The sequence below is a fragment of the Festucalex cinctus genome, chromosome 19, assembly GCF_051991245.1.
Source record: "Festucalex cinctus isolate MCC-2025b chromosome 19, RoL_Fcin_1.0, whole genome shotgun sequence".
In the NCBI taxonomy this organism is placed as follows: domain Eukaryota; kingdom Metazoa; phylum Chordata; class Actinopteri; order Syngnathiformes; family Syngnathidae; genus Festucalex; species Festucalex cinctus.
The window spans coordinates 1,357,178-1,378,132 of record NC_135429.1 but is presented as its reverse complement, the minus strand read 5'-3'; the positions used below and the strand labels follow the sequence as shown (position 1 = coordinate 1,378,132).

The 20,955-nt window shown below is 39.8% G+C and overlaps 1 protein-coding gene across 5 annotated transcripts in view; it reads left to right on the top strand.

The window, feature by feature from the left end:
* Positions 1 to 1,445: 1,445 nt before the first annotated feature.
* Positions 1,446 to 20,955, top strand: part of LOC144007958 (sodium bicarbonate cotransporter 3-like) — a 36,480-nt gene continuing 16,970 nt past the window's right edge. For 2 of the 5 annotated variants that reach the window (XM_077507954.1, XM_077507953.1), the window contains exons 1-12: positions 4,900 to 4,997; positions 5,705 to 5,747; positions 10,114 to 10,195; positions 10,539 to 10,688; positions 11,226 to 11,364; positions 11,517 to 11,677; positions 12,429 to 12,617; positions 13,381 to 13,743; positions 17,459 to 17,574; positions 19,769 to 19,926; positions 20,014 to 20,101; positions 20,761 to 20,907. In XM_077507954.1, coding sequence (XP_077364080.1) covers positions 4,930 to 4,997; positions 5,705 to 5,747; positions 10,114 to 10,195; positions 10,539 to 10,688; positions 11,226 to 11,364; positions 11,517 to 11,677; positions 12,429 to 12,617; positions 13,381 to 13,743; positions 17,459 to 17,574; positions 19,769 to 19,926; positions 20,014 to 20,101; positions 20,761 to 20,907 — 1,704 coding nt within the window. In that variant the 5' untranslated portion in view covers positions 4,900 to 4,929. Of the gene's footprint in view, positions 1,593 to 4,899; positions 4,998 to 5,704; positions 5,748 to 10,113; positions 10,196 to 10,538; positions 10,689 to 11,225; positions 11,365 to 11,516; positions 11,678 to 12,428; positions 12,618 to 13,380; positions 13,744 to 17,458; positions 17,575 to 19,768; positions 19,927 to 20,013; positions 20,102 to 20,760; positions 20,908 to 20,955 lie in introns of those variants that run through there. The other 3 variants (XM_077507955.1, XM_077507952.1, XM_077507956.1) reach the window with 2 other exon arrangements.

The window sequence follows — 20,955 nt, the reverse complement described above, 5'->3', positions numbered from 1 at the left end:
GTATCTTTTCCGATTCAGGGTACAATTAAGAGGTGAGAGTTTGAGCTCCCACTTTTTTCCACTTCTATTTCTGAGCTAGCGAGTGATTATGCCGGAGGTTGATGGGCGGGTGAGGAATGAAGCTCTATTTTTACTCTTCCAACACATTTGACTTTATATTACAATGATATCACTATAACAAATACAACAGTGAAGCTCTTGTGGTTCTGTTTGTGTCGGTTTTTTCAGGGAAGTGTTTTTCCATAAAGCCAATTGATAGACGACCTGTTAATCAAAATAGATATTTCAGTTGTCAGTTAAAAGCCAGCAAGTTGCCATGGGAGATTTCGTTGCGGTATCTAGCAAAGAAATATCAGACATGAAGTGATATTTCTGATTAAAATTCCTCTTTTTTTATTTTTTATTTTTTTATTTTAACAGCCTACAGTTGCAGCCGGCTGGAGCTCAGTTGTTGGTACGACACTGCCCTCTGCGGGACAACCTTTGTTAAAACAATTTAGGAGGATATTTGGGCTTCAAAATTCTTGAAAAATAAACCTTCACTTTTCAGATTTTTTTTTTTTTTTTTGGGGGGGGGGGGATTCATATTCTTTAAAAATCATTAATAGTAATAAACTGGACAATTATGTTTATGATAAAAAAATGTTCCTACACTTAGAAGAAACAGCAATCGAAAAAAAAAGAAATACATTTCATTTATTTTGAACTTTATTCAGATTCAATTTGGTCAATGTACTGTATGTGTGGGCTTTGATTTTTTTTTTTATTTTTTTTTTTTTTTGGGGGGGGTTACTGTCAGGACAAGTAAATTTATCAGTTTTAGTTTTTTTTTTTTTTTTTTTAAATGAGGATTGTGGATTCGTTATAAAATGTTCTCCAATTCTGGATTTACCCTATTAACATCATATAATTAACAAATATCGTATTTATTACTGAGTATTAATTAGCATTAATACAAAAAAAAAAAAAAAAAAAAAGAGCGAGCGAGAGAGCATGTCACCCAAGACATTATTTGGTGCAATACAAACAGGAACAAACCGATGTAAAAAGCAGCATTTAGAATTGTTCAGAATTAAAAGATTGTTGTGCTTTTTAGATATGATGTAAATGAAGGAGCTATCATCGCAGTATGCAAAACGGTGTCGGCTCTGATTGGCATGTTAGCTAGCAAATTAACATTGTTACTTTCAAATAGTATAACTGACATATTGCACGTAAACTAGTAATAAATTAAAATAACGTGTAACAAGGTAACAACACAAAAAGCCCGCTTTTCCTTTCTTGCATCGAACAAAAATCCAACCTTATAATGACGACAAGCGGTTTGATTGGATAAAAAATCTGCTTGGAAACTCTTATTGGCTAGCAACCGATGTCAATCATTTCGGAGGCGTGGCTTTTCACGTCATCGCCAAACGCGCAACGGCCAGCCAGTCCCTCCTCTGTTCACTCAAGTGTCACCCTCGCCGGCTTCCTCTACGCGACACAACCGGCAAAAAAAAAAAAAAAAAAGAACTCGCCGGTGGCCCAAAAGTATCGCTGGGTTTTCGATGGATGAATCTTCGGACCAAACGCGCCCCTTCTTGAGAACGGTATGTAGGACTGTGAACCCGCAAAACAGCGCGAACCGCTTCCTGAGCGTCACGTCTGTCTTGTTTCTTTGTCCGTCTTTTACCTTGCGTTTGCCCGGCAGCTGGTTAATAAGCACAAGGGATGCTTTTTTTTGGCGACCAATTCAACGGGACTACCTTCCGGCCAGCTGCTATTGTTAGCCGGCTTTCTTTTTCTGACACGTGGCGTGGTGATAAAAAGAAGTGATTTAGACTTGGTTTACGAAAGGGGACTTTTCCGAATGACGCGTTGAGTGGAAATGTGTTTTCTTTTCTTGGCGTTTTGTTTCTGTTTTTTTTTTTTTGGGGGGGGGGGGGGGGGGGGGGGTGTAGTAGTACCTTGCTAGCTTAATGGGCTAACCGGGCACCAGATTGTACAGGTTGAAGTATTCAGACCAATCCCGTTAACTGTACTTTGTGACATTTTACATAGACAACACGCCAGTGATTTCTTTCAGGAAATGTTGACTTATAGTTAATTAGAGAAAGCTGAACCGTAACACAATCCAGAATATAAAGTAAACTCCAGTTGAGATTGAGGGCAAAATCTCAGGAGGAGTAAAGCATTAGTTGACAGATGGGATCACGGCTGTCAAACTCCGGAGCTGTGCGAACAAATCCAAAAAAGAAACAGGTTGCAGTGTGCTAAGTTTAAAATGCTTAACTGACTGATCTAAATGCTGGTGTTGGGTTGCCTACTGCTATGTTTGTGTGTGAGTCTCTCGCTGGGCCAGTTAACTTGTCCAAACTATGGCCTGGGGGCCATTTGTGGCCCACTATCTATTTTTAAGGGGCCCACATAATATACTAAAAACATCTATTACTAATACATTTTTTGTGTATACTAGAGAATTATAGTATATACTAGATAGTTGCTTAATATAGCGATATCGATATTATTGCGATATTTAACATGTACTTAAAGAAATGACATTTTTCTTATCTAATGAAAGAATTACATTTCTGCCATGGGCAAAATAATCAAGCTCAATATATTCTTAAGTAATTATACCTCTCGATAATGTGCAACTATTGGATGGCAGTGCACATTTCTTTAAGTAAACTGCGTTCCAAGTACAGTACGTTTTGCATTTGCCTTATTAGGGTTGGAACACCCATGTAACTAGGGGCGTTGAAAACAAATAAAAAGAGAGGGCGAGGAGGGGATTTTTTTCAGATTGACCAGTCAACTATTTACAATTACAAACATAACATTTCTCTTCAGAAGACTGTGATGACTAACGCTCATTGTTCCAAGCAAAAATATTTTCCTTCTGTTTGTTGTCAAAGTCCAAACTGTGAAAATATCACATGCATTATCTCGCTAACTTGGTCTTGGACTCCTATTTTGATTCTGCTGCTAATCACCACAGGGGGCTGATATTTTCTGATGGGTTACAGGTTCTCAAGCACTCCAAAATCTCTGACTGATTTTGGTGTGCTTGATTAATTAAAGTGAAAACATTTCAAAGCAGCATTTGATTTTACTCTTTTTTTTTTTTTTTGTGTCTGTGGCCTTCAGAGGAAAAAGTTTGGACACCCCTGGCCTACTAGCTACTTATTTGTGCATGTATAAGCATGTGCTTACTGGTGAGGAAACATGACCCTGTCTCTGCTCAATGAAAAGAGCTCACTTGGTCACTGCCTTCGTCTTTCCCCAGCCACGGAAGTCAGTGTTTACTGTTACAGAGGTAATGCAAGCTCAAAATGGTTTGTAATGTATGCAAGTAGTATTCCTAAAAACGTGGCTGTGAGTAATCTGTTGTACACTTCCGCTTCCGTGGTACCTTACAGTTGGGCTCATTTGCATCATAATCTCTATCCTCCAGCCTCTACACAGAGTTTCTCTGCCCATCACATGCGTAGCTAAGCTAGGCAAAGCTCCAGAGCCAGTTTCAAGTGAAAGTCGAAATCCGTTCACATCTGTCTAAAACGTTTTCTGTCAATTGTTGTCACGCAGGGACCTGCATTTTCCTATTGTGGCTGATCTGCGATCCATTTTAGTCATCATTCAAAATAATTAAGAAAAGCTAGTTTTTAAAAATAAGCTTTAAAACCGTATGTGTATGTTTTATCTACACGCCCCACGCAATATGGCTCCACGGTGGAGCTAATGATAAGGCATTGCAACTGAGCAGTCCACGTGGATGATAAACATTGACAAATTGAAACCTAGCTTGTGAAACAAGGCAATATTTGTCTGAAATGTATTTCTTGTGAATCGAGGTTGGACCGCGTTTGATTGCTCGGGAGAAATATGGAGGTGTTGGCCTTACTTATGTGTGACGTAAAGCAATGCGAGTTGTTGACACATTGCGGGAAACTAATCTGCTCTGTGACTAAGGGTTTAAACTTCACAAGCTTTCAATAGCTTTTTTTTGTGATGCCCCCACAGAAGTGGTAGAGAGGAAAATTATTGCATCATAGTACTAACATGGCAAAACATTATTTTTTGTACTGAATTCTCTCTGACATATTATGGCTAAATCAACAACAAAGTTGACCATAAAAAAGTATGTTGTTGTTTGTGCGTTAGTTCTGTCAGTCAGGGGTCACCACAGTGAGTAATTCTTATGATGTGTTTGGCACTTGCATGATATAGTCATAAATAGCGTGCGTAATGGTGGCGGCGTGTAAATGGGAACGTCAGCTGTGTTCAGGCACCTGCTTTTTTTTTGTGCAACTTTTTTCAAACCAGGTTTTTAATAACATCTATGACATTATGCATATTTTTATCATCACATTCTCTGCCATAGACGGCTTTCGACGTCAAAGATTCATTTTTTTTCCCCTGACCTGGCAGTGAATGAGTTATGCATAGTTTTCGTCGTATTTCTTGTCATGCTGGAATTGGCGCCTATAAGGGGCTGATCTGTCTCATGCAGTTAGGCAGTCTTCATCCTGCCCCATATACTGCTGCGACATTCGCGAGCCCGGCTTTCATTAGAATGACAATCAGTGTGATACCGCTTGCCGTTGCGTACCTGCGGGCGTTTGCTTGCTTCTGCTAGCGGAAGGAGAGGGCGAAATGTAGAAGACACGAAATTAACAGTGATGCCTTAGTTGCCAGAATACTATTTGTGAGATGCCATTTATTTAATACACAATCTTCGGATTATATTGCTATGTTATTGTTACCAATAACGAACACGTCCTTTTATTGCTTCATCATCAAGAAAACACAGCCTATCGGAAAATTCTGCCGGCAAGAGATTTTGCACTTTGGCCAGCAGCATTCTAGTGAATGTAAACATTAAAAGACTACGACTCATCCTTTTGGAGCCGGTGTAGCTCCAGCTGCTGAACAAACAAGGATTAAATGGATAGCCGACAAAGTGCTTCTAAGAATCGGTATAATTTCACACTTTTTATCCTTCACTTTTGCAGGTATGACTGTTTCAAATTTAGTTCCACCTTTTGCTATCATTTTGTGGCTTGTTATGGAACTAAATAGAACAGATAAACGTGTAACATGTAGCTCAGTCATATTTATAGCGTGTTGTCGGTAAGACATCCATAATGATCTCTCGAGAATCCTCTCTTATCATTGCTTGTTGTCTACCTTTTGTCAACCGAAAAGAAAACAATATTATGACCTGAGCGAAAGCTATTCTTTGAATTTCGATGATATGTTTCAATGCCAACCTCAATGTCGTTTTTTGGCGGAATCTTAATGAGTGCATTCCTCGCTTCAATCCAAATCCGCCGCCTGAAGAATGCCAAGCTGTGCGCCTGTTTCCATTTATCTGCGCGGGGGATTGGTTTTCATTTGTGACCTGAATACCTCGGCGGGTAAACATTTGTATGTCCCCCGAACGTGTGCGTATGTCCTCCATGTGTTGTGCGTTTTTTTAGCTCTTGGCCGGGGCAAATAAAATATTAATGGTGCCATGGTGGGATTGGCTGCCGCCGAGCAAAGAGCGGGCTGACAACAGGGTAGAGCAGAAGCAGCTCGTTCCCTCTCTCTTCCCTCGCCGTATAAAGACACGAGCAGGGGAATCGGGAAGAGACGAGTGTGATTGTGTCTCAGCCGAGTCCGTTCCCTAACTGTCAAAAACGGGGGATCGCGCTAACGTCCCTGTTGTCTTTGCCAGGATCCAAATGGACAAACAGAGCGAAGAAAAGCATGTTCTAACGGTAGGTCCTTCTGTGTTTGCATTTGCCGTGGTTGGTACGTAAACAACGTCCCATCTCCAGTAAGGCTGCATGCATTGTTTATGATTTTTTTTTTTTTTATTATTTTTTGCCCTTCTAGACAGGAGCGCTATTAAGCAGAGCAGGTGCTTAGGGCACTGTCTGGTAGAAGACACTCGAGATATCAGAAAGTCAAACTCAAGGTGAAAGCAGGGGTGATACGAGGCTGCTCACTTCACTCACTCATTCACTCATTCATTCACTCATTCATTCATTCGACATGCTTCCTGAAACGGGGACGTTTGCTTTCTAATCTTGATTGATGGCAAGGAATGACGACTAGAAGGAACCCAGCAGACTGTTATGGCTGCTTGAAGGAGTGGGACAAGGAGAAAAGGGAGAACAAGAAGAGACTGTTAGGGAGAGATGGCTTCAAACGGGTCTGTCAAAATAGTGGAGCGTGAAGGTGGCGCATGCTGTTCAAACAGATGACGTTCGGTCTAGTTATGAGCGCTGATTCTAATTGTCCCCATTTAGTGAGGAACAATATTTTGGTTGGGATACGGATGATAATTAGCAGCAATATCAGACACTTTTTTTTTTTTTTTTTGCTATGTTTTTCTTTGTCAACATACTGCCCTGTCATTTTGAGAGTTAGTATATAGAATAGAACATTGTGGTTTATTACTATAAATACATGGAACCGGCCAAAAGAAAGATTAGAGGCTCTTCTTTCAACGGGGGAAAAAAAAAAAAAAAAAAAAAAAGTATATTTCTATCTCGTTCCGTTTTGCAGAAATTAGCATTAGAATATAGCTCAGTTTCATCATTATTCACAAATCTGTTTATAACACTGGGGAAAAGAGCTATTTTTGCAACATGGCCCAGCTTGATCTCTTATACTCTGCTGCCACTTGCTGGCCGTTTTTGTAATAACTACCATTGCCCTAAGCGTCCTCTTCAGGTCAGAGGCTGCATCACAGCCTTCTGTATGCTCTAGCATAAAAACATAAATGTTTGTTTTGTTCTAGTCAAAATATTGGGGTCTTTTCATTTTAAATTATGCAAGTAATTAACTGATTTAAAAAAAAAAAAGAGGACGAGCGTTGCAGTGGATCAAAAATGTGGAAGACATCTTTCATAAGATGAAATGTCTGAATTAACGCATAATAGGTGCTCTTCATGTTTGGCGAGCAAAAAATGGGAATAAAAAGCCTTTTGATTTAAGTGCTTATTCGTGATGAATCAAAATTCTAAGATGTGATTAATCTGATTTGAAAAAAAAAATAATAATCGGTCGACAGCTCTAGCTCTTACGTTGTACTTTGTACACAGTGCTCCGAACAAACTTGAAGGCATAATTATCGGTTATGTACGTTATATTCTAAAAACACATTTGTGTACCAGTAAATGGAATTTTAAGGTGCTTAATTAGGAAGACTAAAAAGATTATTTTTCTTCATAACCAGCTTTATCCTTTGCATGTAAACATTGGATCATGTGATACTTGCACAATAATATTTCAGAAAGATTCTAGTCTGCATATATTTGGTAGCACCTACAGCACTTATGAACTTCATTTTTTAGTCCAAAATAACTTGATCTCACTCTGCTGTGTTAATTACGAACAAATCAGTCAAATTTTCGTCATCCTTACAAATTTACTTACCTGGCCAAGGAAGGTAAAAGACCACCATTTTTTATTTTTTTTTTTAGCGCTTACAGAGTGCACTACACATTATTATGCAAATCCACTTCAGAGGAATGCAAACATAAAGCACACACTTTCTAGTGCACACAAAGTCACAGATGGCCTGACTCTAACAATAGAGTGCTTATGGTAATACATGTGGGAATCGTCATTTAAAGTCAGGCTCATGATGAGGAATGTAACATGGAAAGCAAGTAGTGGTAGTGACTCACACATTGAGGCCAAGATGTGATAGCGATACCGCCAATGTATCGTGTATCTTTTCAGTATGCGCCTTCATCACCTTGTGTTTTGCATTCCTTCCCACTTGGCCCAAGTACTCCTCTGTGAGCGACTGCAGGAATGGAAAGGATGGGATTGTGTTGCCCCACGGTTTCTCAATGAAGCTAGTAAAATTGCACATTTTATTCCTTGGTTGAAGAATGCTGTTGACCTGAAAAAAAAGGTGTGTCACTTTGTATTGAACATGAGATATTTGCTTCACAAATTTGCACAACAACATCTGTCAGGTGTTGTCCACTAGAATGACCATGCGAAACTCTTCTTTTTGTGTATCCTTAATTCAGTCCATTCTTATCTAGCACCAGCCCATGCCAACATGAGGTCACTGTCACCCTGTAGTATTTATAAACCATGTGTGACTCTGTCTCAACAGGCTACTCCTGTATGACTGAGTGTTGCCATTAGTTTACAGGTTAAAACATTGAGTATTATTTTTCTAAATGTTAAATCTATTGTTTTAATTTGTATGCGTATTTATTTGTATTGATTTGGTGTAAGTTGTGACATTTTGTTCAGTAAGGTTATGATGTGGCCACGCCATATTTTCTGTGGTTGTAGCATCTGTTATCGAGTGGTGCACCCACTTTGGCCACACGCTGCAGTAACTAAATACAGTTTCTCTGCAGCTGTCTGAATGTCCCAACACTTAAGGGCAGGGTATCAAGAGAACACTAATAACACACTTTATAATTGGACCAACCTTCAGTTGGACCTTTTGTTTTTTCAGTCATTCAGGATGATTACGGTTTTAATCCATTTTAATCTAATAAACCCCAAAACATTTATTTAAAAGTTTTATTTGTTCAAAAACAATTCCTGTGCAAAATGTTCAGACAACAATAATGTATACTATACTAATGTATTCTAAATCAGTTTTGACTTGGGATGTAACGAAATCCATCAATTTTCTTATCCGGGTCAGATGCAGAAGCTTAAACAGGAAAGCCCAGACTCAGACATTTCTCTCCCTTGCCAGTTTGTCCAGTTCTTTCCGTGTTGATCTAAAGGTGTTCCCAGGCCAGCTGGCAGATGGAGTCTCTCCAACATGTCCTGATGGGATATTGTGGAACACCTCACCAGGCCTACAGTTAAAGAACGTAGCGTGCCCAGTAAATAACGAGCTTCACCTTTTGAGCTCGATTCCTCCCTCACCAAAATAGATCACCGCAGATGCTGTCGCACCAATCCACCTGTCGATTTCCCCCCTCCATTCTTTTCGATTTGCACCCCATCAAATAAAGCTTGAGCCAGCCAGGTCTTGAACTTGATCATTGAGACTTTTCAGCAAGAGAATATCCTTTTTTTTTTTTTTATAATCAATGATGAAACAACTTTGTTACACATCCACTTTTTTTGCAACCCCACCTGAAGACGGACAGGTATTTTCATCAGGAAAAACAGATGGTCCTACAGTGAAATGGGAAAAACGTTTTTATCTAAATTATAAAAATAATATAAATAAATATAATACAAATATAAATACATGATATATATAAAATAATAAAAATACATTAATAATAATAATAATATTGTTGTTGTTGTTGTTATTATTATTAAATAAATGTTCAAATCTAAAATCACGAGTCTTCTTTGCCTGAAGACTTCCGTCCATTTCCCTGCCACTCTTATGAGGCGCTCCCCCTAGTGGCCTGCCAAGTAATTGCTCAATAAGTCATTAACAATGGAGCCATTATAGCAGCTGAATATTGACTAAAAAATATTGCGATACTTGCTTAGACATATCAAACTATCGGGAGACAAAGTATCACTATTTATCACGATATTGATATATCGTCACACTCCTACTGTGTCTCCACGATTAAAATTGTCATTTGTTTCACCTTTGCTTCAGCATTTACTGCATAAAGAACCTTTCAATACCCAGTAAACTTTTTTTTTTTTCCCTCCCCAATATTGATTTGTCTATCAGCCCCCCCCAAATCCCATATCGGTCAGGCTCTACTCACCAGCCATATGAAATATGAACGGAATGTTTTGAGCTGATGATTTTAACCTGGTTGAATCAAGTCTGAATTGTGCATGCTGGTGAAACTCGGGTAGCAGCTAATTCAGCCATTAAACTTTAAATTATAGAGCAGCACATTGGCCCTCGTGTATATATTATTGCAGAATATTTGAGGATGTGGTTGGCCGAAAGCTCTGCATTTAACAGATTATCCTTGCATCATAGCATTTGGAAACAACCTGAACAATTTTGCGACGTTTGTGGCTACTGTATTTACTTTGTTGCTACTAAGTGTGTTTTCTCATTGAAATGATCATCAAATGAGTATGCATGTTGGATCATCTATCAGTGACGTGTCAGGCTGATTTCTGGATCGATTTTTTGTCTGTCCCCTTTTGTCTTTTTCGTAGGGTCTAGATGAGGAGGCAATAGTTGACCATGGAAAGAGCAGCTTCACCATTCAAACAAACTATGAAAAGGACGACTTGGAAAGTAAGTCACAAACTAAGCCACAACTGAATATTGTGAATTTATTGGATTGTTATGTGGGGTTTAAAAAAATGATACTTCATCTTCCCACTGTTTTTGACGCTCCAAAGCCCTTTGCGCTATCCCCCATCCAAGCACTTATTAGTTCCATACTGCTTACAGGCACTTAAATGTTTCCACACTACACGTGAGGAAATGAGAATATCGAAGAAAGGTCCATTTATGCATTTGAAATTTGGATTTACTGTCAAATGCCTAATCCACCTTTGTGTCTTGTTCATGAGAATGTTATTTTTGTTCCTGCAGTTTATTTTGATGGTGTCTTACTTGCAATTTGTTTTTCCAGGCCACAGAGCAGTGTACGTAGGCGTCCACGTTCCCATCGGAAGGGAAAGCAAGCGGCGGCATCGTCACAGAGGACACAGGCACCACCGAAAGAGAAGGGATAAAGACTCTGACGACGGAAAGGAGGATGACAGAGAATCTCCCCCCTACGGTGAGGTCACAATGCCTAAAACAAAAACAAACAAACAGACTAACTGATATAGATTAACTTTAATTTCTAGTAAATTTCATTAGTGGAAAGAGTTTGAGCAAATGTTGACTCTCAGATCACTTGTCGCATCTGTTACAGTATGTATGGACCACTATGCTTTTTCTCACTTTTGTAAGTCAAGTGCAGAATGCCAGAAAAGTTGTGAACAACTTTAATCGTCTAAAATTAATGTACAGTACTTTTGTTTTGTACATTAATATCATTGCTGCATATTTAAGTATTAGCTACTGAAGTAGTCATTATGGTTTTTGGGCGCTGTATACAGAAGAGGTGCGACAATGTAAGGTGTAAAATAAAAATGGAACTATAAAAAAAATTGCTTTGATGTATTCAGTTAGACATGACAGGTATGGTTCCAGAAATGTCATAAATAAATTTGTATCTTTTCACATTTTGCCAGTATGACAGAATAAACAGTATTTATCATGTATAATTGAGATATGAAACTGCGGATTCTCGCTTCCACTATTTGAACAGACACGCCGTCCCAGCGGGTCCAATTCATTCTGGGCACAGAGGACGATGACTTGGAGCACGTCCCCCATGACCTCTTCACCGAGTTGGATGAGCTGTCCTTTCGCGATGGCGGTGCCACTGAATGGAGGGAAACTGCCAGGTCAGACGAAAAGATCTGAAGCAAACCTTGTCGTAATGTTAGGTCAAATACACAGAAATTCTTTCATACCAAATACATGGCACAAACTAGATACATTTTTTTTTTAGTAATTAAGACTGTGTATCAGTTAATGCTTGCATTCTTGACTACAGGTGGCTGAAGTTTGAAGAGGATGTGGAAGACGGCGGGGAGAGATGGAGCAAGCCTTATGTGGCTACGTTGTCGCTGCACAGTTTGTTTGAACTGCGTAGCTGCATCCTCAACGGCACAGTCATGCTGGATATGAGGGCCAACAGTATAGAGGAAATTGCTGGTAGATCCTCTTTTATCATTGCAGTCTTATTTTTGTTTTAAATGTAGATTTTCATTGAAGCAATCATTAGCTCGTCACCATTTGTAATAAGTTATTATAATGTCAAATTATATTATAACTATTACCATTTCCTTAAATATTGCCCTCTGCTCTCTGACAAACATTTGATGATATGTTAAAATCAATACAGAGCTTTGTCGGTGCCAAAAATCGGTGTGCAATGAACTTTTTTTGGACAGTGCTGTAAGAATATGTGGCACAAGAAGGGTGGACTTAAATATAGCATTAGCCTAGCTTACAACTCTGGTTGTGTCACCTCCGTGGGAATGGAATTTTTTCATTAACAGAGGATTTTCACACATTTTCAATACAGAATAGGTTGCGGTAAATGGTGATATCCATAATAATCAATGAATGGAAAAATATATATAGTTAATGTAAATAAGCTGTTCAGTTGTGTTGACACCTTGAAGCCCGCATCTTGCAATTGTTTGCAAAGTCATGACCCATTTTATAGAAGTTAAGAACAGTAAAGTTCTTTTTTTTAAAATAGCGTCTGAAAATACATTTACAGTATTATACAATTTTTAAAGGCAGTTTCAAATGAGTTTTACATGTCACCAAAAGCTCGCTAGCTATAACCAATAGCTTAGATGCACTCTTATTTGTTTACAGAGTAGCTTGTGAAAAAACCCCATCTCTGGCTGTGGATTGAATAAGATCTGTTGCAATGTGCTGTTCCTTGATCCAGACATGGTGATAGATAGCATGGTGGCGTCGGGCCAGCTCAAGGAGGGCCTGCGGGCGAAGGTGCGAGAGGCGATGCTGAAGAAGCACCACCATCAGAACGAGAGAAAGCTCAGTAACCGCATCCCGTTGGTGCGCTCCATTGCTGACATAGGCAAGAAACATTCTGACCCTCTCTTGCTTGAAAGAAACGGTGAGATTCCACAGTGCACTCACTTTTCTTTTCGATCCTTTATTCAGAGAAGTATCTAAAAATGCAATGTTTATATCTTTCAACGCGTGCATAAAAGGTGGGATGGTAAAAGTGAGTACCATCAAGGAATCGAGCAGTCGTGAAGTAATAAGTCTTCAAAAGTGAAAGAGAAATCTGGGTGCTAGTTATTTTTGTCTGTATGGTTTGGTTTGGTTTGCTTGGTTTGAAATATTGATCTTGAGTCCTTTTTGAACAAGTGCATGGCTGCAATGGTGTAATTTTTTTTTCCGTAAATATTTTAAAGATTGTGATCAAAATGAAGTTTCTCAGTGATGGTAATTAGCTGTACTGGCAAAAATAAATCCTGTGAGTCCATTAAATGATCTTTGTAGGTGTTGTGGACTGTTTTGCCATGGGGAGATATCGTATTTTCTGGCATGCGATTTGAAGCTTTGCCTAACCAGTCAGGTGACCGTTTGAGCTTGATTGAGACGGGGGGGGGTTGGGCCTTGCGGACACCCCCTCCCTTTCCTCACGGAATCATTCTCGGTGTGTTCTGCACTGGACCATTTGATTTGCTCACTTGATGCATGCGTCAATCTCTCTAATAACATTTCTGCTATGTCCCCGCTGCTCACCCTTTCTGGCTTGGCTCCTTCAGATATCATCCCTTTTGATGTACTTGGACTTCACGTGTTTTTCTATCTCCATCCCTTATTCCTCTTTCTCCTTTCCCTGCCTTTTACAATGTCTCCTCTATTAGGAGAGGGCCTTTCCTCTTCACGTCTCTCCCTCCACAAGCCAGGAGCAGCCGCTTCTGCCGCCAGCCTGCCGCAGAGACACGAGTCCAGAATGTCCGTCCTCCTCAACCACCTCCTGCCGTCCTCTTCCTCCAACACGGGGCGACCCCCGGGTCCCTCTCCCCACACCACCCCCCAAAGCACCCCCGCGTCCTTTCGGCGCGCCGCCCCGACCCCCTTCGGCCCTGGTAGCATCCCGGAAGTGGTGGTGTCTCCGCCCAAGGATGACGAGCCGCCAACCTGGACGGAGGAAGAGGCGCCGCCGCCTCAGCTCAGCCGCCAGTCGTCCTGTGCATCCCAGGGGTCTGAGCAGCTGCCCTTAGAAGGCAAATATCTGTGTAGCCTTGCCAGTGTGAGTCACAGCTTGATCAGAAAACACTAGCACTAGCATGAAAGCTCTGCTTCCTGTTAACTTTTGCGGCCATCTCATCGTTTGCCCATGACAAAGCTCACTTTGTGAGGCATCCTTGCTCCTTCGCTACATTCATTTACAGTACTGTGCAACTTTCTAGTTTAGTTCGATTCGATTTTGATTTTTTTTCCCCCATTCAATTCCCTTCAGTAAAAAACTGGCAAAAAGAGCTTGTTGCAACATGGCCCTGATTGATCTCTAATACTCTGCTGCCACTTGCTGGCCGTTTTTGTAATAACTACCATTGCTTCGCTTGTTTGCTTTAGTTCAGGGGCCTTCTGTATGCTCTAAGTCATCTTTGGGACACTGGTAATATTTAAAATAGAACGTATTTATACGTTTTTGGGAGCATATGAGTTAAAATAATTGATTCAATATTGATTCAATTTTTTGGTTTTTTAAACCCAGTCCTACATATAACTATTTTAACATATGCCTCCTCTTTATGGATAGAAAATAAAGCAAAAAACATAATTCTCTATTGAAGTCTTACTTGAGAAATAAATTATAATTCTTGCTCCCCTCATAGGCCTTTTTTTTTTTTTTTTATAGTTTGAGTCGGGATCACAATGCTGACCTACTTTTTTCTTTAAAAATAAAATAAAAAAAATATATATATATATATGTGTGTGTATTTTTAATTCACTAAACTAACTGGCTAAAATGCCAACCTTTTAAAAAGTTTTGTAGAAACTAGTTTTAAATTTTGTGCAGGGATTTTCAATACCACTTTTTCCATACCGATACCAAGAGCAAATACTGACAACACTAACACTTTTGATTCGTAAAATTTCCCGCCACGAGTGCCGATACCTTGAAATAAGGCCGGGTATCGGCATGATATCACCACCTGGTATCGATACTCGCCCATCCCTGGTTTATTAACTATTTGTCCTACTAAATGAATGTTGTAAAGTCCAATGAAACGATAAAGCCAGTCGTGGAAATTTGCACAGTAGTGCAAATGTCATGGTTATGCTTTCCCATAATCACTAGTTTACACTAGTATGCCTCCCTTCTCTTTCTCTGGCTGCTTTTTGCCACCTAACCCCCTCGAAACCCTTGCACATTTTCAAAGCATTCCTTCATGTCTTGCTAGGTCAAGTTTGTTCATACCCTTTTGGTTGAGGTGTCAGGGCTGCCCTCGGAAAATGCTTTGTGGTCCGATTTGCTCTTTATTCTCAACTGCCTCGTGTGATGTGATACTTTGTCGTTATTTGACCTATGATGCCGTTTTTTTTGTCCGGTTGGTTTACCGTGGGTCTAACTAAAATATAGTCTATTGTTGAGGTGTACTTGCTGTGCAATTTTTTTTGTTTTTGTTTTTAAAGTGAAATCTTGACTCTGTAATCGCATTTGGTCAGCAGTCTGAGTTCCCACACAGGATTGCATCATGTAGATCAGCACCTTATCATTCTTTTGGAGCATACTTTGACCCAATCAGCATACGCTGAGTGTTCAGCATACACTTCAGAGGCTTTGGTGGTTTTATACGAGCAATCATGATTGCGCCAAGAGAGACTTTAACTCATTCCCTGCCAGTCCAGTAAAAAAAAAAAAAGATCTTTGACGTCTATAGTCGTCAATGGCAACGAATGAGTTAAATTCCCCTCCTTGTTAGTTTATTATTAGATGTCTGCGTGTGTAGGTCTGCGCTTGGGACTTCGTATCAAAGTATGGAGCACTGGTACAAGCTAACACTTGTTGAACCTGAGAGGTTGTATGAAAGGGTCATCTTATTATAGCTGCTAAGCTTCGGTAATTGTATCCTCGTCAAGGGGGATGTATATGTTTTTTTTTTTGTTTTTTTTTTGTCTCCCCAAGGGGCAAGTGACTTGACTTCGGTGAGGGGGTTGCATTACTTGAATGGATGGGATTATCACGCTGTAATCATTAGTCTAATTAGTGGGCCTTGGTGAAAGTTTAAGGCTGTAAATAGCTGACCGCATTACTGTATATTTAGTGGAGTGCCTACGGTAATTTGGCTGTATTGCTTGTCGAAAAGTTTGTGAGGTTTCAAGTACTGTAAAATTCTGTGAATAAGAAAAGAATAACAGTTAATTTTAAAGAAAGAATTATGGAGTACTACAATTGAGACGGTACCAAATCTCAGTACAGTGACACTGACATGACTATATGAACGTACAGTCAAGTCCATTTCTGTCGAGACAGTCCCAGGTCTTCCGGCGCAGTCTGACCAATTTCAGTTATGAATTTTCATGTTTGGCATAGATTTGCCGAGTCATCACTCCCGAAAAGGTTGGTGTGGGTGGACATTCCACGGTTTAGCCTTCCTGAATGAAGACCTTTTTAGCGGATGCAACCTAGGCTAATCCCTCTCTTATTCCAAGAGGCTTTGTCGGGTATGTGAGCAATCAGGCTCCTGTTCACCAGTCACATCTACAAACACACAGACGCTTCTTTTATGGAAGGAATAACACTCAATGCTCACTGAAAGAACTTGACGGAAGTAAAAACCAAATACTGTATCACTTGCAAGTTGAGGGGTTTTCATTTTTTTTAACAGAAGGGTACCAACAGGTTTGTCCATGTGTCTACTTTTAGTTCTGGGTTGTGCATTGCGCACTTGAATAAATGACACATTTACACGTAATAATTGGAATTAGCTGCGGATGACTTTGGTGTTAGTTTTTATGACCGACATGTGCTGAGGTAGTTGCTAGAAATAGAAATGGAAACATGGGATCTGACTGGTCACTAAAGTATCCACAGAATAGTGTAACGCATTCTGTGGACAGGAATCTCCATTCTGTGTGGACATAACATTTCACAATTCATAACGAGCCGCATGTTAACTGAAGTGCTAGCGTTTCCTGTGTACGTGTCGTCGTATAAGTGGCGAAGTGTCGCGCTCATGCAGCTTTCATACTTACGGTGCGAAGTTGTCGGGTGATGGATGATGAATCTTTTGCTGTTTTCACACAAATACTTGAAGTCAAAACTATCATTATTTTGTATATCATGCAAGGCATCATCATATAAAAATATTTTCTGTACAGTAAAGGTTTGATGATAACATTTTGACCTTATTAGTTTTCCGGACAAATTTGAGGTTCCATTGTAAACGGGTATGAATTGTTCTTTACTTATTAGGGGTGTCAGGCGATTAAAATTTTTAATCAATTAATCGCATGACTTGAATAGTTGACTCACGATTAATCACAAATTTTATATATGTTCTAAATGTACAATGAATTATTTTTTTTAAATTGAGTTAAAAGTAAAATTACTGTCAAAAACGAGTGTGATATTAATTTGTGTTGAGGTAATTTTTCTGCCGCTAGATGGCATAATTGCATTTGTAAGACATTGGTGACTGCTCAGTGCATTTTTCTTCTCACATTAATATCCATCTAATCTTTAACATGAATTAACTTGTGAAATGTCAACTGAATTTCCGTTTGAGCCATTAACTCATTCGCTGCCATTGACGGAAAAAGACGGCAAATGATGCATTTTTGCTGGGCTGGCAGTGAATGTGTTAAAAGTGCAGTGAAATGAGTAGAATAGAAGGAACGAAGCGTGAATGACGGTCACAGCTCTGCTCAAACAACCTTACGTTCTCACACGTTGTCTTATTACCTGTCCCCGCACCTCTTCTCTACCAGGACCGCTCGTTCACCCGAACTCTGTGCCGAACTACCTGGACAGCGAGAAGGCAGTGGAGAGGCGGCCTTCCAAAGTTGGGGTCAGTAGAGAAAGCAGCAGTGTGGACTTCAGCAAGGTAACCTAACCATAGTGCTGAGCACAGACAGTCTGTCATGGTGTCGGAGCCGCGATGACGACGACGCGTCGAAACGGTTCCCCTATTTCGAGGGAGCATCACCATTTCACTTTCAAGCACAGTAAAGCTGCATTTTGGAAATGTTTTTGCTTCGCATGGTGTCCATGTCACCATTTTCTGTTCCTCCTCCATGAAGCTGGCAAGCTTGCGTGCAAGCTGCCATTAGTGGATTATACAACCAGCCATTATGCCTTCCAAAAATAAGATGCACTGTTTATGAGTCACACGGTGTACAAAGAGGGACGGAGGCACAGACTTGCCATTGAACACGAGATATTTAAGTGCCATGGCAGCAAACGCTTCACAGCTTTTGGACGATCTTTGCTCAGTACTCTGCAGGTGTCAGTCTACAACTCTGTCAGAAAAAAAAAGTTGGGTCACCTCGGATCTTGTGCTGGAATTAATCAACAGGTACATTGTTCACTTGAATAAATAAATGCAGGGCTTTAAATAGATGCCTCCTTTTGTTCATAAAAATCACAGATGGCACCTCGAGGTGGCTGTTTTTGCTTTTACAATGGCATTTGATGCAGCCATGTATTAAGGTAGACATCTTGACATCAACACTTGATGTGGCATCTGTTTAGCTTTCAGTCAACTTCACTTATTTAGCCCATTATAGCAATAAAAAGTTCATATTTTGTCTATAATTAATCTGAATGTTTCATTATTTTTCACGTACAATTACTATTTTTAAAAAACAATTTTGCCACTTGTTGTCGACTGAAAATGACATCACATGTGCTCGGTCCTCAGGTAACGACCAATCACAGCTCACCTGTTTTCTCGGTTTGGTCATGTGACATTCACAAGCTGAGCTGTGATTGGTTACCTGAGCCCTTGTGATGTCATTTTCAGTCAACAGAAAGTTGCAAAATGTGTGTGTTTTTTTTTTTTTAAAGGTACTAATTGTACATGAAAAATAATGAACATATCAAATTTATTATAGACAAAATATTTACGTTTGACTGCCAAAAATTGCTAAATAAGTAACCCTTTAAAGTTTAGAAGCTTTAATGAAATAATTGAGTCATTTTCAGGAGTAAAAAGTTTGATAACTTCGTTAGATTTTCCATGTTTAAAAACACGTTTCCACTTATTGTCGACTGAAGATGACGTCACGCATGCCGAGGAAATGGGTAACGACCAATCACGGCTCACCTGTTTCCCGGGTTTGGTTAGCAAGCTGACGCGTGATTGGTCATTAGTTGATAGGCGATGCCATCTTCAGTCAAGAGCAAGTGTTAAAATGAGTTTTTCAATGTATTATTCATGAAAAATAATGTCACATTAATTATAGACAAAATATTATCTTATTACTGTTGAAAATGGCTCAATACACATAAAAGCCTCCAACATATTCAACCACAACCATTTATGAGGAAATGCAGTCCTCTCAAATTCAAATTGTTACCCTCAACATTGCCCAATATCATTTTCACAGTCAAAACATCACAGATTCAACACTGTCCCAACTTTTTTTTTTTTCTTTTCTTTTCTTCTGATTTTAACGTGGAAGTCAGCCACCCAAAAAAAAAAAAAAAAAAATCCAATATTTTTTTAATAATATCTTGTCATATGTTCTATGCAACCCCACTGGTCTAAATATGGTATTCAGGTTATTATTGTGATAATGGAATGTGAGTTAAGCAGCAAAATCCAGCTGTTTTTAATCCATCTCAGGGGGCGGCCATTTTGCCACTTGTCGTCGACTGAAGATGACGTCACAGTTGCGCAAGTCTCAGATAACAACCAATCGCAGCTCAGCTTCAGAAAAACAGGTGAGCTGTGATTGGTCGTTGCCTGAGCACTGAGCAACTGTGGCATCATCTTCAGTCGACAGCACGTGGCAAAATGGCCGCCCCCTGAGATGGATTGCTTCATAAGTCTTATTCCACAAATGTAATATCAAATCAGAATGTCATGTTTCGACTGGTGAGGTCACATTTAACATATTATCAAGAAATGTTTATGGTTGACTCCCTCTTTAAGCTTAGAGATGCTAACATTCTATCCAACCTTATCTTCTACCTAACATTCCCATAACCTCCCATTCCTCATACTTTACCGTACAGTATTGAAACGGAAACTGTGTTCTATCCATCGGTTTACTCGGTTGTACTCTTGGTTTTAGGTGGACATGAATTTCATGAAGAAGATTCCCCCCGGCGCTGAAGCTTCCAATGTTTTGGTGGGCGAAGTCGATTTCTTGGAGAAACCCATCATTGCCTTTGTTCGACTGTCCCCTGCAGTTCTTATCACCGGCCTCACCGAGGTTCCGGTGCCCACAAGGTACCTTTAGAAACTATTGCCTTGCATATATTGAAACGTTGAAGTGTTGTCATTGATATTTTTCACGATTAATGTCTCTCTCTAAAGGTTTCTGTTCCTACTTTTGGGTCCTCATGGAAAGGGTCCCCAGTACCATGAGATTGGCAGATCGATGGCCACGCTGATGACAGATGAGGTGCCAGATATACATTTTCATTTTATATTCTCCCATATAAAGCAAAAAATATTTTTTTGGTTTATTTAGATGTAGGGGTGGGAACCTCTGAGTACCTCACGATATGATACGCGATACAAGGTTTACACTAACAATTATCTCACGATATGACGATACCACAATTATCGATATATTAGTCAAGTAATAAGTCCACGATAATTCACGATAAAACGAATCAAAAATATAAACTGATGTTTTATCGATGAGAGAATAGTTTCGTTTTGTATCAGCACTGAAACACAATATTAAAACTGGTGTCTTCTTCATAGTGAGTACTTGAGAGTATTAAAATTAAAATTGAAGATGTAGTCCACATTTTTCATCATGAGTCAGCTCATGAGTCTTCTTCGCCTGAAGACTTCCGTACATTTCCCCGCCACCCTTATGAGGCACTCCCCCTAGTGGCCCGCCAAGTAATTGCCCAATAAGTAATGAACAATGGAGCCGTTATAGCGGCTGCATTTTAACTACAAATATCTATAACTTGGCTTCGGCATGTCGATAATCGATCGGGAGACAAAGTATCACGATTTATCGCGTTACGGAGATTTCGTTTGACGTGTCAAAAACGGTGTTCAGATGCGTTTCAATTCACTTCACTGCCTTCGTCTGTTGTGTAGATTTTCCATGACGTGGCGTACAAGGCCAAAGACCGAACTGATCTCCTCTCTGGCATCGACGAGTTCCTCGATCAGGTGACGGTCCTCCCTCCTGGAGAGTGGGACCCCACGATCCGGATTGAACCGCCGAAAAATGTCCCATCCCAGGTTGGTTTGCTTCTTGGTTCTGATGAAGCACTACAAAATAGTTGTGCT